This window comes from Tympanuchus pallidicinctus, unplaced genomic scaffold, assembly GCF_026119805.1.
Source record: "Tympanuchus pallidicinctus isolate F22 unplaced genomic scaffold, pur_lepc_1.0 scaffold80, whole genome shotgun sequence".
Taxonomy (NCBI): Eukaryota; Metazoa; Chordata; class Aves; order Galliformes; family Phasianidae; genus Tympanuchus; species Tympanuchus pallidicinctus.
Window position 1 is genome coordinate 19826 of NW_026294803.1, and position 16252 is coordinate 36077.

Sequence of the window (16252 nt, forward strand, 5' to 3'; positions counted from 1 at the left end):
CCCGCCGCACCACGCAGCCGTGCGCTTCCCGCGGCCGCTCCGCTTTTCCCGCCCTTTTAACGGTTTCCCTCAGGCTCTTCCCGCCCTTCCCGGAGCTCCGCCCCCCCCATGGCGGCTCCCCCCGCCCGGGATTGGTTCCACTGCAATCGCTGCTACCGCCAGGAAGGCGCCCGCTTCTCCGTCACCAGCTGCGGGCACGTCCTGTGCGAGGCCTGCCTGAGTGCAGGTAGGGATCCCCGCAGAGCCCCTCACAGAGCGGAGCAGAAAGGAGGTTCCGACTCCTGACCCGGGCCTTCAGCCCCACACAGCGGTGGCGAGGAGGGACTCCGTGTTCCTGACCCACAGCTGGGGAACTTTTGCCCTCACGAAATGCCCACCCTAATCTTTAGCCCACGCACAATGGAGGCGCGGAGAGCCCCACCTCTTTTAGCCCCCCAAACAACCCCAGCTCCGTCCTGCTCTGATGGCTGCAGGCTGGGCCGTTCTGGGGGGAGGTGAGGGTTGTGCCCTACCTTCTGCCATGTGTGGGCCTTCAACCTCCTCCCCACACCACAGGGCCGTGCCCCATCTGTGCTGCTGTGTGCCGTCGCTTCCCCATCCCTGAGCAGGTGAGTGCCCCCAGGACCATCATTTGGGTTACCCCCAGCACACCTGGAAGGGTCCATTTCAGTCCCCTTTTCTGCACACTCACAGGACGCCCTTTTGCACCTCCCTCTTCACTTACACACATGTGCAGGCTGCCATTTTGTCACACCCTTCCCCCTACAACCAGAGGCTGCCGTTTTGTACCCCGGTGGGCTGCCACTTTGAAGGCACATGGCCATGTCGTCCTTCTCCCCCTCCTTCCCCCACTTACAGCTGGAGGAGGCGCTCTTCTTAAAGAGCCCCGCCGCCATCGCCCGGCAGCGCTTGGCACACATCTCTCAGGTGAGCACACCCAGGGGGCTCCCCACCATCTGTAAACACCCCCAAAGCACAATGAACCCCAAGTTTCTCCCCCTAGGCCTGGCGCTTCCAGCAGGCACAGGTGGATCTGCTGCTTGCCTCCCACCGTGACACAGCGCGCCGGGCTGAGGCGGCTCTGCGGGACACCCGGCGGGCATTGGACTCCAAGCAGAGGTGAGTGTTGCTGCCTGGGGGCAGCCTGTGCCCAAACCCAGCCTCACTCAGGCTTCCCACAGGGAAGCGGAGGCGCTGCGGAGGGAGAACGGGGAGCTGCGGAGGCACCTGCGGGAGGCCGAGGTCACCTTTTTCTCTTTGTTTGATGCTCACCCTTTCCTCAACGCTTAGGCCTGCTTTTTCTCCTCAGTTAACCTCCCATTTTTCTATATTTAGCTCTCATTTTTTCCTCATTTAACCTCTGTCAATTTAGCTCTCCATTTTTCCTTATTTAGCTCCCTATTTTTCCTCGTTTAGAATCATAGAATCTTTTGGGTTGGAAAGGCCCTTCTGAGGTCCCACGCCCTGCACTGACCCCCAAGGGAGCAGGGACCCCCACAGCTCCATCAGTGCCCCATCCCCTGCCCACGGGTGTCTGCAGTGACGGGGTGCCACCACCTCTCTGGGCAACCCGTGCAGTGTCTCACCACCATCTTTACTGTGAAAAAACTTCCTCCTTATATCCAATCTAAATCTCTCCTCTTTTAGTTTGAAACCCATTTCCTCTTGTTCTATCACAACAGATCCTGCTAAAGAATCTTCCCCATCCTCATAGCCCCCTTTGTACAGATTTAGATTTAAGCCCCCCTTTACCCATTCTACCCATTTTTCCCCATTTTACACTTTTACCCAATTAACCCTTCATTTCTGCCCCCTCTCCCCAGTACTTCTCCTTATTTTACTCCAATTTTTCCCAATTTAACTCCTTTTCTTCCCACAGGTCTCCCCTACCTGGCGGTCAAGCAGGTGAGCCCCAAGCATTTCAATTTTGGGGAAAGGGAGACCATCCAATGATCAGCATCCCGTACTTTTCCATGCAGGAGCAGCACTCCTCGGCCCATTGGCATCACTTCCCCAGCTACGACAGGTAGATTCCCCCCCTAATTTTACCCCCAATTTCAAGAGGAACTTTATTAAAAGGTCTCTGTCTGCTCCAGTCACCCCACAGCCTCGGCGGCAGCTCAGCGGGCAGGTGGTGAGGTGAGCAGGGCCCTCCAGGTTGCCCTATTGCAGAAATGGGAGGAACACCCTCAGATTTGTGTCTTTTCCCCTCAAATGTTCTCCCCCTCCATAACGCAGCCGCTTGCCCTCACTGGAGTTTCCCTCAGCCAGCAGCACCCCGACGTGGCTGGGTGAGCCCCCAAACCTGCTGCAGGTGCCGCCTCCTCACCCAGCTGGCTCCCAAACCACATCCCTCTGGGCTGCACGCTGCACCCCCACCTCTGCATTCCTGCAGCCCTTTTATCCCCGTGCCTGTAGCCCTGCCCCCTGCCCAGAGCCCCTTCGCACCCCTGACCCCTGCGCCCACTCCCCAGCTTTGGCTTCCCCACCGCTCTCTTGATTCCACCCCTTTCCAGCCTTGCCCCTCTCCCCCACAGCCCCATCTCCAGGCTCCACCCCCAGTCTGGCCCACAGGTGAGTGGTGCAGGGTGGGATTGGGGATGCGCTTTCTGGGCACCCTGGATGTCCCTGTGCCCACTAAAGCCCCCGTCTGCCCAGGGCTTCCCTGCTGGCTTCCCGTACTCCGTTGTGGGGTCCTTTCACCACTCCGCCGCTGCCGGTCCCCGTCCCACCCGCTGAGCCCCAGCACTTCCTGTCCGCCGGCCTGCAGCCCCGCCGTGGCTGAGCCCACCATGGCCTGGCCTCCACCAAGCTCCTACTGCAGCGCTGCCGTGTGCGGCTCAAAGAGGCGCCTTCTGGAGTGCTGGTGGCACCCCTGCATTGTCCAGCAGCGTGGGACCATCGCTGCCATTTTGGAGGTAGAGCGCTCATCTCGCAAGCAGATGCCTTTCCTAAATCCTCTGCCTCCCTGCCGAGACCCCACCGGTTCCTGTCGTCTTCCTTTGCAGTTCTGTGGGATGTTCTGGGGCTGCCAGAGGGGTTCGCTGCTCCCCCTTAGTGCACTGCACCCCTCCAGGCCTGACTTCCACCTCCTGCTTAGCATCACCGTGCAGGCCAAGGTAAGCTTGGAGCCAGGGAACCTTGTGGAGACAGAGCCTGGCTGGGGCAAGCCCAAAAATCTAATGCTGGGGATGCCAAGGCCCAATGGAAGCTCCTGTAGGAGCTGTGCCCTGTGTGAAAGGACCTCCTGGAGGGAACCCCATGGCCCCATAGAAGCTTCTGCTGAGCAGATTTTGCTCATGGGGATCCTTAGGTCCTATGGTGGGAACCTAAGGCTGGGTGTAGGACTCATGGTGGGAACCCACAGCTACATAAAAGCTTCCAGAGGGCTGATTTCTGCTTGAAGAGAGGGATCCATGGAAGGACCCCAAGGACATGTAAAGGTGTCATGGCACACTCGAGGCCATAGAGGGACCCCCATGGAGCTGACCCTTACCCACCACATCCCCTCAGCCCTGTGTCCAGCCCCTGACCCTGCAGTTTGACCATGGTGTGTTATCATGGTGGTGGGATCACGGCCACCTGCCCATAAGGGTGCCCACATACAGCTGGTGGCCACCAGTCTGCTATCCTGTTTGTCCCTGCAGGGCTCTACTATGCAGGCAGTGAGGGATCCCACGTGGCTGGCTGAGCTCTTGTGGTGGGCCTGGGCTCCACCTGCAGCACCCTGGGCTGAGGCCGCAGCTGGGGCTCCCAGTGGAGGCTGCCTGAGGCCTCTGCTGTGCCACCTTCCAGGAAACACGATGCGATGCCTCCTCGGTTTGCCATGGTGCTGTGCAATGTGGGGCAGCTGGCTGCACCACATCTCATCCAGCAGCGTGGCTGAGCTGCAGGAGCTCTGCGGATCACAGCAAGTCCAGCCTGAGGCTCTGCAGGGATGGAGGGGTGAGGAGCTGCTGCAGAGATTTTTCTTGGTCGTGGAGGGTCAACTGCAGTCTGAATCGGGGGTGTTTTGGCACAAGGAGTCTCCTTAGTTAAGATGGTTTTGGGGTGAAGGGACTTTTTTCTTAAGATTGAGGTCTACACGGTTGCAGAGTGAGGTTAAGATAGAGACAACAGCAGCTGTGGGGTGAGTTACAGGGGCTGCCGCAGTTGGGGAGGGTGGTGATAAAAGCTGGAGGCCACACCTGAGGGCTGCAAGCTCTAGGTCAGTGCTGAGCAGAGCCACGGTGCTGCTGTCTTGGGATGCAGAGGCACCTCTACGGCCAGGAAGGTGCCAGCTGCCCTTGGACTGAGGGCTGTGGACTGGGACACCTCCCTCCCTGCCAGGTGTATAAAGTTTCCTGATTCGTTCCAGCTGATGTCTGTCATTGTTGGAGGTGGGACGTGCGGTTGGTTGCAGCTCCTGATAGCAGAGGGCGGGATGTGAGCGCACGGCCGTGGGGGGCTGTGCCCCAGCTCGTGTGCTGTTGGAGCTGGGGGAAGTGAGAAGGGCGCTGCGCAGCCTGCAGGTGCTCCAATAGCTGTGGGACGTGTCGAGCTCACCGCGGGGCTCTGAATGGCCTCCAGGTCCCATCAGATGGCACCGGGTTCCACCGGAGTGTTGTAGAGTACAGGGAAGCCTTGGAAGCCTCTCCGGAGGCCTCGGTGGGGCCTGGAGCAGAGGAGCTTTGGTGGCGTCTGAGTGGCTGGGAGGCGGCTGCCCCGGGAAGGTCAACGAGGATCAGCTCTGGGTGGTGCTGGGAGGCCCGAGGGGTGCGGGCAGCTCCGCGGTACTTGGATGCCTCCAGAAAGCTTTAATCGCTACAAACTCCCAAATCCTCACTCAGAGAATCCAGAAACAGCTGCAACCCTTCTGTAAGGCAGCAGCTGCCCCGCAGCTCCTCCCTGACAAAACGCTCCCCAGGACGGAATCAGCAATACTGGTGGGCACGGGCACCCAGCTCTAAGAGAACGAATGCCAGCGAGCAGCGGCCGCCCCACGCATCCCTTAAAAACGCAGCTCTATCTGCTCACAGCTCCCGCACCGAGCCCCGCAGCTCAGACGAGCAGCGTCCACCGCCTTCCTGCTCCCGCAGCTCCATCTGCTCCGCGCTCTCGTCTCCGTCTCGGACTCGCGTGCCCGAGCGAACCCCGGCAGCGGCCCGGTTCGGCTCCTATTGCGCCGCCACCCAGCAGCGCTGAGCCGACCCGCACTGAACAGCGAAGCGCCGCGGCCTCCTGGCTTTACGGGGACTTCTCCAATCGCTACTGCGCATGCTCCGGCGTGCGCCAGTCTTTGTCGTCAGTCGTCCAAGCTCTATGGTCACCCGTCCGCTAGGCAGAAACGCGGAAATGGCGTTTCTTTACGGTTGCCGCTCTGCACTGCCACTCTATGGTAAAAGGCTTTTCCGGCAGTACAGCGCATGCGCGTACAAACACGGAAGTAGCGGCGTTCCGGTCCGTGCCGCGTGGCGGTGAAACGAGCAGGGAACGCACTGCCCTGCTGTGCGGGACTCACTGCCCTGTGCTGCGCGGCGAGGGAGAGGGGAAAAGGCCTGAGAGCAGTCATTGTGCGTATGTCTGTAACCGCACTGAGTGCGTTTGTGTAACCGCACTGCGGAGCGCGCGCTGCTGTTCCTCACTCTGCTCCGCAGCGCAGTTTTGCATTCCCGCGTTTCTCTCACCCGGGTCACGTGGTGCCGGGTCACGTGGTGCCGGTTGCTAATGGCGGCGGGGGAGTCCCGTGCCCAGCGGCAGTGGGCGCGGGATGGGAAGGGGAGCAGAAAGGGGCGATGGAGGGCGGAGCGCCGCCAGGTTGTGCTGCGCTGCACTGCACAGGGTGTTGATTTTCAGAAGCCAATGCACGATGTGTAGTAGCACATTTTAGAAGCAGAGCCGTTGAACTGTTGCGCTGTGTGATTATTTCTTGCTGAAGCAGCTGTTAGGTGTTGTGAGGTTCTGGATGTGGCGCTGCAGACTGCAAAGCGGCTCTGTTCTAACGAGAGACCTTCAGCACACGAAACAGCAATGAAACGGCGCAAACGGCTCAGCTGGCATCTAAAGGAGCCCCAGAAGGGCCTGCAGCTGCGCAGGAGCTGAGCTGTTACTGCAGCAGGCAGCGTGGAGGTGCTGCTCCTTGTCTGCCAACACCCTGCTATATGGCATTCATATCATAGAAGCACAGAATGCCCTGGTTTAAAAAAGGCCCACTGTGCTCACCTGGTTCCAACCCCTGCTGTGTGCAGGTCACCAACCAGCAGCCCAGGCTGCCCAGAGCCACATCCAGCCTGGCCTTGAATGCCTGCAGGGATGGGGCATCCACAGCCTCCTTGGGCAACCTGTGCCAGTGCCTCACCGCCCTCTGGCTCAAAAACTCCATATCCAACCTAAACCTCCCCCGTCTCACTTTAAAACCATTCCCCCTTGCCTCATCACCATCCACCCTTGTAAACAGCCATTCCCTTCCTGTTTATACGCTCCCTTCAAGTACTGGAAGGCCACGGTCTCCCCAGAGCCTTCCCTTCTCCAAGCCAAGCAATCCCAGTTCCCTCAACCTTTCCTCACACAGAGCTGCTCCAGCCCTCTGCTCATCTCAGTGCCTCCTCTGGACCCACTCCCAGAGCTCCACGTCCTTCCTGTGCTGGAGGCCCCAGACCTGGACCCAGTACTGCAGGTGGGGGCCTCACAAGGGTCGAGCAGAGGGGGACGATCGCCTCCCTGTCCCTGCTGGCCATCCCTTTTTAAAGGCAGCCCAGAACACAGTTCAGTTGGCCTTCCGGGTGCTGGCTCATATCCAGCTTCTCTTCCACCAGGACCCTCGAGTCCTTCTCCGCTCTCGAGGAGATCTTCCCCCAGTCTGTATCAATACCTGGGATTGCCCCAACCCAATGCAGCACCCTGCACTTGGCCTTATTGAACACCGTTAGGTTTTCAAACTGATCTCTACCCAAGGACGAGCAGATGTGCAGAAATAATGGCTGAGTGCTGAGTGAGCAAATGTTCTGATTTTGATATCTGTAGATTACAGGTGGTTGGCGTTCTCCTCCCCAGTGTGTGTCAGTGAAGGAAGTTCAGCTTGAGGATGAGTGAGGAAGAGCCCTGGATGAAGCCAAAGGCTGTCAGTGGGGCTGAAAGGATGCTGGGCAGTAGAAGAGATCATGGCTTGGAAGACTGGAAACCTCATAATCACTGCCTGAGCGAGGTGTGCATGTCTTAATTGCCTCGCAGGCAATTGATGTGTGCCATCTCTGGAAATACAGTGAGTTCTGGATCCTGCCATCTTTGAAGTGCTAACGGTGGAAACATTCACAGTGCTTCACAGTGCTGCTGACGAAGAGCCCCGGCCTGAATGGTGACAAAACTTTGCCGTTAAGTTTCTCAGCTTCTTTCCTTCAATTCGGTGTCAGGATGAAGCTGTGAAGCGCTGCGCTGATTTTACCCAGAAGTTACCCTGTAAACCCCCTGCAGCCACAGCGTCAGCTCTGCTCCTTCTGCCTTTCATGAAGTTGTGTTTCACCAAGGTTAATTGAGACGTGCCTTGGGGTGCTGCCAGCGCCTCCGTTTCTGTGTGCCGGACCTCCCGTTCCATTCAGAGCTCTACAAAAAGTGCTTTGCACAGAGAAGCTCTTAGCAGGTCAGCACAAAACTGAAAGCACAGAAGTGAATGAAGGGAGGAGGCGTTTTTTCGCAGTGCTTTCAGTGTCTGCGATTCATTCAGATTCATTAAGTGGTGTTGATGGAAGACGTCACAGGCTGTGGCCAAACGAGAGAGGAAGCATTGCTGCAGGGAGTATCATTCATTGGATTAAAATGCTGAGATTACATTCATTCGATACAACGCACTGACAGAAAGCCTACCTGGACTTGGAAGGCTGCTTTGTGTTCCCTCAGCCATAATGCAGAGTGGCAAACACAGCGATTTCTGTGCTTCTGGCTGTGTGTGATGCTGCACCCAGATGCAGAGCGGTTCTTCTGCTTGGAGCAATGTCCTTTATGCTTTGCCTCCTGTGGGCAGGAGAAGCTGCAGGGCTGCCCTGTTGTGCCTCTGGGGGGAAGGAAAGCCTCCATGTTCACATTGCAGCCTTTGGCACCTGGGATCCGTGGTTGGAGTCGGTGATCTTTAGGGCCGTTTCCAGCCTGAGTGACTCTATGGCTCTGCAATCCATCCCTGTGTCCCCACGACCCTGACACACACGGGGAAGCCTCGGGCTGCTCCCTCCACATGGTTGCTCACAGGAGCTTCCCGGGTGGGCAGAATGCTGTTCTGAGATTGGATCCTCAGAGCTGTGCCCTCAGCACAGCAAACACCACGGATGCCTTTGAGTTGAGGGAAAGGAATTTGCACGGCGAGAAGGGAGGTGCTGAGCGCCCCTAAAGCTGGCCTCCAATTTGCGGCATGCTTTCATCCAGCATTGTTGTGTGATGTTTATCACCTTTATTTTTGTATTTTCTCCTCGTAGATTTTGTTTCGGGAGGAACACTCCGATGCTTTTTGGTGTCCTGAATTACTTTACAACTCGAGGTGGAAGCTGGAGACTCGGGTCCAATATCCCAGAGCCGCAGCTGATGCTGCACCCAGGAGTCCAGGCTGTGCTCAGGATTACGCCAAGATGAGGAGCTGCCGTTGCTCTTCAAGGAGGTAGGAGTTGGTTCTTAATACATGATATTCCTTTTTTACTTTCTTTTTGGACCAGCGGTGGTATGCAGGCTGACTCGGTGTGTTGGAAAAGTGTTTCGTATTGTTGTCAGGTGGCATTAGCAGCAGAGCAATGGGCCGGGGCAGGGAAAGATGGAGGGAGGGAAGGGGGCAAGGAGAGGGGGGTGGAAGAAGGAAAGGACAGGAACCTGCAGAGCGTCCTGGAAAGCAGTGAGGAGCTGTGGGAGGACTGCAGGGTGCCACGTGCTGTAACGGGTGTCTGTGTGCATGGCCACGACTCGTTTGGGTCGGGGTTGTTGTCGTTTCTGCAGTGGGAAGAGCTGGAGCAGATGGTGCAGCCCGTGCAGACCTGTGGGATCCTTGGACAGCCCTCTGCTGTCAGGCTTCCTCCGTGTGCCCAAACTGCGAGCTGTGCCGGGCCTGGCTGCGCTGCTCCATGCCTGCAGCTGCATCTTTGTTCTCTTCTCTCCCACACAGAGCCCTGAGGTGCCCCCACCATCCTCTGCCCACCCCCAAAATGCTGAAGAAGACATTTGGCAGTGGGTCACAGGAGTCCCAGCACCCTGCTTTCCCTGTCTCTGGAGGTGTTCAAGGCCAGGTTGGATGGGGCCCTGGGCAGCCTGGTTTAGCATTAAACGTGGAGGTTGGTGGCCCTGCATGTGGCAGGGGGGTTGGAGCTTCATGATCCTTGAGGTCCCTTCCAACCCTGGCCATTCTGTGATTCTGTGATTCCCTCTGCTTGCAGTTCTCTCCTCCTCTGCCCCACAGGGCTCCAGCCTGGGCAATGGCAATGGGGTGGGGGGCACGGAGTGCTGGCTGGGGAGGGGCTGCGCAGCCCAGACCTCGTGTGCTCTGCTGCAGCTGAGCCTGATGGACCTGTGCAACTGCAGGTAATCAGGGAATTGGAATTCTAATTACTTCTCTTTCATTTGAAAAGTAAAGTAAGGTTCTGTCTTCTGTTTTCAGTCCCGGTTGGTGTGGCTGTCAGCAGAGGAAGGCGTATCAAATCCATCTGTGTTACGATGAGCACACAAGGACCATGGAGTGAAGGTAGAAAAGGCTCCATGGGGATTTTATTTTATTTTTTTTTTGGTAAACATTTTGGGTAGCAGCATCTGTGGAAAAGTCTTTTGCCTGACCTATTTCTGGTTTATTTCCTGCACATTCAACCAGTAACCAGGCTGTATCAAACCAGAAGGTGTTACAGAGGTCACCTGCAGTGCCTCAGGGGCCACAGAAGGGGCTGTTCAATGAATTCAGTCTCTGACTTCTTACTCCTCCCTATGTGAGCTGCAGTGGCTGTTTTTGTTGTTGTTCTTCGATCCTGGAGAAAAGACATTGTAAACATTCAAGCCTTTGAGCAAACGAAGCATGAGAAGGAAGACAACAAAACCCTCGGTGATTATTGCTGCAAGAATAACAGCAGTGTGCATTGAGTCTGCAGTAAATAGTGCTGGTGTGATGCGTGACGTCAGGCAGTTATGAAGGCTGGGACGATGTTGGTGAAGTGGTGCTGAGAGCTGAAGGGGGACTGGATTCCTGGTGGTGTTTCTGCTGCTGAGAAACAGCCACGGAGTGAGGCAGCGGAATGGAAAATGGGCTGGGGCTCGAAGCCCAGCTTAGAAAGAAAGGCGTTCTCAAGCTTCGCAGCTCTGACAGCAATCCCTGCTCACAGCAATTTGTCCTCCTGGGTTCTCAGCAACCCCAGGAATTCAGGGCCAGGATGCAGAACCGAGTGCTCTAACAAATGAGATTTCCCTTCACCGGCCCCACGTGGGCCTCGCTTCTGACTTTTCCACGTGCAGGAAAGTGACCTCGCAGCTGCAGTGTTTGTTCTGGGATGTATGGGTGGGATCTGCCCCTCTGTCCCTCTCTGTTCCTTGCAGGATGTGGTTTCTCACAGCGAAAAGCTTTCTAAGGAGATCGAGAAGCAAAAGGGAGGTTTGAAAGCCTTGAGCGAATAGGAGAAGAAGTGCTGGCAGTCTGTTGGCATCTGTTCTGCTTCCTTCAGGTGTGCAGGATTCACTTGGTTCTTTAGGAATTAAGCCGTTTTCCTTTAGCTCTGCACTTCGTCACTCGGGGCGGCGCTGGTTGTGATCTGATGCAACGCCTTCCTGAAACTGAGTCCAATCTCAATCCTTTCCTTACAAGGAGTGCCAGCAGGCTGTGAGCTCGGGCTTTGCAGGCCAGGGCAGCTGACACAGAGGGCTCTGACTGTTCAGAAAGGAACGAGAAGGCTGAGAATCAGGTGCTTTGTTTTTACCCGCTGTCCTCCCTAAGGATCCTGCCTGTCTGAGGCACGTTTGGTGGCTTTGGCTGGAGCTGAGCTTGGTGCTTATGGCTTCAGTCCTCTGTGATGCAGAGCTGCACCACCGGCTGCCCACACCAAACACGCGTGTTGTTGGAGGAGGTTACTCCATGCATTTTGTTTTGTTCAGAGTGTGAGATGCTGTGTGACGTGCGGAATCGAACTCTGTGACCCAGGTGAGGTTTATTCAGTGCTGCGCAGACACCGGGTGCAAGGGGCATCGATCCGCCTGGCTTGGAAAGTCGTGCTGCAGATACAGGCTGCACTCAGGCATCATCAGGAGTTTCCCTGGATTCGGATCCATATTCATTACGCCCCGACAGTTCATTAGCGTGCAGACCCTCCCCTCTGCTGTGTGCATAGTGGGTCGTGGGATGAAGATTTGTTGTTTTCCTCACAAAGGCTTCTGACCGTTTTCGCTGTCAACTCCTGGCCTTTCAGGGGGGGCTTCCCCCCAAACCGGTTTCTTCTCGCCCTGTGGACATCAAATCCCCTCCCTGCCAAATGTCCTCGGGCTGTTCTCAAACCTTATCTTTAGGGCCTTCATCCCCCTCACTGTCCCAGACACAGGGTCTGCCATCCCTTATTTTCTAACAAGCTCTACATTCCTGCTTCTATCAACTATCTCTAACTATTCCCCTTCAGCCCCTTGTTCTCAGTCACTGTGAAGCCTTCTTGCCTTTTGACTTTCCCTTGTGGGCCCGTCTCACCTTTCAGCATGCCTTCAAACACCCACATCTACAAGAAATTTCTTTTTTCTTTTTTCCTTCTTCCCTTGGAGCAGTGGTTCAGGGAGGTGTGGATGCTTTCTTTGCTGCTGTGCTTCCCATAGCAGTATTCCAGGAATGGCTTCTGTCATTGATTGCTTTCTTGCTTATTTTAAATACTGAAGGGAACTTACTGTTCTTTTTCTTCTGCCTGCATAAAACTCCCTTTGTTTCCATTGTAGTGTTGAGTTGTGCTCTCGAATGGAATGTTCAGCTGGATCTACAACAGCTGCCAAGGAGGAGCCTGCAGGCAAACGGTGATGGATTTCCCAGGTGAGGTCATAAAGCTCCTGGGGTTCCTGTATTATTCTTACATAGGGCTGTATGTGATTGCTGTACTGCGACTCTTATGACCAATCCATTCTGTTTCCCCAAGGCGATGCTGAGACGCCTCCTGCTGACTGAGTTCTACCTCGTGCTTCACATTAATTCTTCCCTTGGGTTAAAAGCAGACCAAATCCTCGAAGCCGTGCCTGGGAATCCCGCTGTTACTGGAGTGGTTCAGCCTGGTGCCGTGGTCAGAGCGCCCTGCAGCAGATCCTGGCATTGGTTGTGAATGGGAGAACTCGCAACCAATCGCTCCACATCAAAACCAATCCTGTGGATATGGACAAACCTCGGGCGCCCCGTGCAGGATCCCGGCGTGGGGAGGCCACGTATGGAAGCTCTTCCTGCTGTGCTTCTGCTAAGAGTTGCTCGGCTGGTTTGTGTTGCTCTGTTAATTGTTCCAAGCCATCCTTGGCTTTGCTGCACATCTCTGTCTGATTGATACCAGCTTTTTCATCACCTCAGACACTGGCCGAGAAAAGTAATAATAAATAAAAAAATGCATGACTACATCAGTTTGCTGGTTATTAATTTATTTCCACACAAATTTCCACATCATAAAAACTTGGCACAGGTTTGGTGGGTTTGTCGAAGTTTTCGTTGGTTTTCGTCGTCTCCCCCCCCTCCTCTTCCTCTTCTGGTTTTCCTCTGCCATCGAAAGGAACAGAACGGATCGCCGGGGCTGCGCGGCAATCGGCACGGAGCGGTTGTTTCCGCGGTCTCTGCTGCCCCCACGCGGCCAATCGGGGGAACTGCGGCCATGTTTGTTTGGTGCCGCGGGCCGCACGACGCATGCGCGCCCAGATGCGGAAGTGGCGTGTCGGAGTTTCGACCGCTCTGCGCAGAGAATCCGCCAGTCTTTATTGTGAGACGCCCTGCGGGCGGCACCGCGCGTGCGCTCGAAGACGCACCGAAGGCGCGGATATTTGCACGAACTGCCGAGCATTCATCCCCCACGACCCCCCGCCCTGCGCCGTCCCCCGGCCACGTAAAAGCGCTCTCAGCGGCAGTGGAACGCGAGCAGCTCGGCGATTCACCGTCGCGGGGCTGGCGTGGAGCGGCCCCGGCATCGCAGCCTCCCGGGACCGGCACGGAGAGGCTCCGCGGTCGCCCCAAGCGGAGCATTGCCGAGTTTGCTAGGAGGAAATGGGCTTTTCCACCCGTCCTGTCCCACCCCCGGTAGCCGGGCTCCCTCACGAGGCAGCGCCGCACGGCCGCACGCACGGCACCACGCGCTGCAGGTCAGCGGCCACGCAGCCGAGCCGCGGCGCTGTCGGGGGGGGGGGGGGGGCGCTCCGAGGGGAGGCGGCAGAAATACCGCAACGGAGCGGGAAGCGAGCAGGAAAACGCACCGTGTGAGGCTGGGAGGGGAAGGGCGGCGCGCCCCGATCTCCTGCCGGCCCTTGACCGGGTGCTGCTCACAGGGGAAAGCTGCGTGTCCAGGAATGCCCCGGAGCCCAGCTTTGGTCACTGCCCGAACAGGTGAGGACCTCGTATGGATGCACATCTTTTCCATTTCACAGCGCGGTACAATGCGGTGCTCCCAGCTCGTTACGGTGCTTCAGGGCACCTTCCTGACCTTTTCCTCCTCTCTTTCCCTGGTTCTCCCCAGATTTTTGCCTTGCTTTTCCCTGTTATTCCTGCTCCCTTCTTCTATGTCACTTAGGTGTTGCCCTTCCTTTGTGAATATCAAACCCCCAGCTTTGCTGCTCCATAAGTTATGTGCTGGGGTTGCATTACTTCACTTTGTGCCCTGGGCTTTTTATGGGGCTCAGCATCAAAGCGAATGGCAGTGGGGGGCCTCACTGGCTGGGATGTGACCTTAATGTTAACCTTAACCTCGACTTGGGGGTTGGACTCGATGATCTCTGGAGGTCCCTTCCAACCCCTACAATTCTGTGACTCCAACCCTCATAGGAGCTGTAAAGATAACCATATGAACCCCCCTTGTAAGTCTAATCCTGAGTGTTTTTCCTGCACTATTTTTGCAGTGGAAATTTCCAGTATTTCTGCGTGTAACGTGGGATACGTTGTTTTTCACACAGAAAGCTGCTGAACAGAGTGAAGTTGAGACTGGGGTGTTCCAACCTAGGTAAAATTGGGACAGGCACCAGGTAAGGAAATTATACAGGGTAGGGAGAGTTTGATACGGGACGAGTGTGCAGGTAGTTGAAAATATTGTCCTCCTATCGCAATAAAAAGTGTGGAACATACCTAAAATCGATGGGTTGGTAACAGACATTGCAGGGAAGCGTAAGGTAGCAATGGAAGTAACAGTGTTGGAAGGTTGTGAGCCTGAGATGCTCCACCAGGGGGTGCCAGGAGCGGCTTTACCTGCGTCACACCCAGGGTCTGGCAGGTCTACGAGGATGGCTTTCACTCACTGGCTGTGCAGTTTCTCCCTGGTCCTTAGGGGTGTGCACCCGTTGTTGCAATAATGAATAAAATGCCCTTTGCAGAGATCGTGGCTTGATTGGAAATTGTTGATTTCGCACAAGATGCCCCATGAGTTTTCCCTGCTGCAGGGAATTTCCAGCTCTCCCTGAGTCTTTCCTCATAGAAGGAGATGCTTGAGAGTGGAGACCCCTCCCCATCTGTGTGTCTTTGGTTGGACTTTCTATGGCAGCTCCCCGCTCCTGTTGTGCTGCAGAGCCCAGGACTGGACGTGGTTGTGCAGAACAGCTTCACCAGTGCTGAGGGGAAGGTTTGCAGCACTGACCTGCACCTCATAACATAACCCTGGTGGGTACTGGCCTCCTTTGCTGCTTACCAGGGCAGATTCCTGCTGTTTTATGAAAGCTCCGTTGATGTTTTAAAGCCTTCTTGGCTTTCACAAACCACTGAGAAACACTGCATGGAAATGCAATGGTGCCAAAATGTAGGATGCTGCAGATGCATGAGCTGGCACCAACACTGCAAACAGTGGGAAAACCCAGGAGAAACTGAGATACCTGAAGAACACAGGGCAAAAGAGTTCCAGAAGAGAAGGATCTTCCTCCTGCAGTGCTGGCATCTTCAGCTGATTCCTGATGTTTAGCAGGCTTAAATTTCAACAGCTGAAAACCAAACGGAGGTCAAATATTGCGGCTGGAGGGGTTGTGCACAGAAGTTATTTAAGCACTGACACTTTAATTTGTTGGAACTGTATGTTGTGTACACTTTGTCAACAATTATCAAACTCAATTTATTATCCTTTTTAAAAAATTAATCAATTATTAATTGTCAAGCTCAGCTCCTGCGCTGGTCATACACCACCTGTAAAATCTCACTTTGTGGTAGTCACTGTTTGCATTAAAGCTGAAGGGACTTAAACCTCATTGCCACTGTGTTGTTTTTGGTCCCATCTCAAGGCATGGCTGTGTGGGTCCTTGCCCCATTAGTCACAGAACCAGGCCTGAACATGGGCACACATTCTGTACACATCTATCAGTTAATGTGACCGACCAGGCTGGGCTCACATTGCAGCCTTCCCTTGCGTTTGTTGGTCAGGTTTGTGTCATCGTGTGTTCCTGTGAAGAGTTCCCCATTTACGTCATTTTGCATCTGAAAGATTCCTGACCAGAAACACAAAAAACTTCGTAACATTTTTAACTTTTCCTTGAAAACATTCCCAGTTCTTTCCCTGCCTGAAGAGCAGCAAAGTGGGAACTTAAAGTTAGAGAAAAGTGATGAAGACTTCTACCTTGGTCAGCCATTCTGATGAATACATCCTCCTGCTTCATGCCTGAAGGGCTGTGGATCGCTGTAGGCCCTGTTTGTAGCTTCTGGATGAGGAAGCCTCAGCCAGGAAAGAGCCAATAACGTGTCTTACACACCGCACAGGTCCTGTCATGAAGGAAAACCTGCAGCACAGTGCTGTGAGCCGCAGCCCCTTTCCAGGTGTTTGTGGGCTTTTGTGTGCAGAAAGGCTGCAGCATGGCTGCCCTCACACTGCTGCGTAGTTGGATATCGGCGTGGTTGGTGCTCATATTCTCATACCTTCCCGATGCAGGCTAAAGCTTGAACTGCATAACAGAAGAAACCAGGCTTTGGAGATGTGCCGTTTTATGAGGGACATCCTGACGCCTCTACCAACTCCTGTGTTTCCTTCCTAGTTCTGCACATTTCAGAAGTTGTTTGTATTAACCTGGGATCAGTGCTTCCCCTTTACATTCAGCAAAGCTGATAGCATCTGGAGAGTCTGTGGGAGAGTCCTCTCTCAGTGTGTCATTA

At 55.3% G+C, this 16252-nt stretch overlaps 1 protein-coding gene and 1 long non-coding RNA gene across 10 annotated transcripts; both read left to right on the plus strand.

Annotated features, from left to right (window-relative positions):
- The first annotated feature begins 70 nt into the window (after positions 1-70).
- On the plus strand, positions 71-9688 carry RNF212B (ring finger protein 212B). Of its 6 annotated transcripts, XM_052669737.1 has the most exons (17): positions 71-226; positions 556-608; positions 859-927; positions 1004-1119; positions 1182-1242; positions 1880-1905; positions 1980-2026; positions 2097-2139; positions 2239-2291; positions 2538-2574; positions 2659-2918; positions 3009-3119; positions 3648-3700; positions 3796-6655; positions 7003-7183; positions 8442-8620; positions 9605-9688. In XM_052669737.1, the coding sequence occupies exons 1-11, from the start codon at positions 109-111 to the stop codon at positions 2783-2785; spliced, it is 750 nt and encodes a 249-aa protein (XP_052525697.1). In that variant the 5' UTR covers positions 71-108; the 3' UTR covers positions 2786-2918; positions 3009-3119; positions 3648-3700; positions 3796-6655; positions 7003-7183; positions 8442-8620; positions 9605-9688. The 6 variants fall into 6 exon arrangements, with proteins under 6 accessions (XP_052525697.1, XP_052525695.1, XP_052525696.1 ...); XM_052669735.1 differs by having other exon boundaries at positions 3648-6655; XM_052669736.1 differs by lacking the exon at positions 3648-3700.
- A 113-nt stretch (positions 9689-9801) lies between these two features.
- LOC128074152 (uncharacterized) lies at positions 9802-12552 on the plus strand. Of its 4 annotated transcripts, none has more exons than XR_008203004.1 (4): positions 9802-10886; positions 11077-11122; positions 11896-11986; positions 12090-12552. It is a non-coding gene; the product is annotated as an uncharacterized LOC128074152 (long non-coding RNA). The 4 variants fall into 4 exon arrangements; XR_008203003.1 differs by having other exon boundaries at positions 9802-10649; positions 10790-11122; XR_008203005.1 differs by having other exon boundaries at positions 9802-10036; positions 10525-11122.
- The last annotated feature ends 3700 nt before the right edge of the window (positions 12553-16252 follow it).

Coding starts and splice junctions, on each gene's coding strand:
- RNF212B (XM_052669734.1), top strand. CDS start 109: ATGGCGGCTCCCCCCGCCCGGGATTGGTTCCACTGCAATCGCTGCTAC. Junction 1,120..1,181: donor GCATTGGACTCCAAGCAGAG/GTGAGTGTTGCT, acceptor GGCTTCCCACAG/GGAAGCGGAGGCGCTGCGGA. Junction 2,575..2,658: donor ACCCCCAGTCTGGCCCACAG/GTGAGTGGTGCA, acceptor CCGTCTGCCCAG/GGCTTCCCTGCTGGCTTCCC.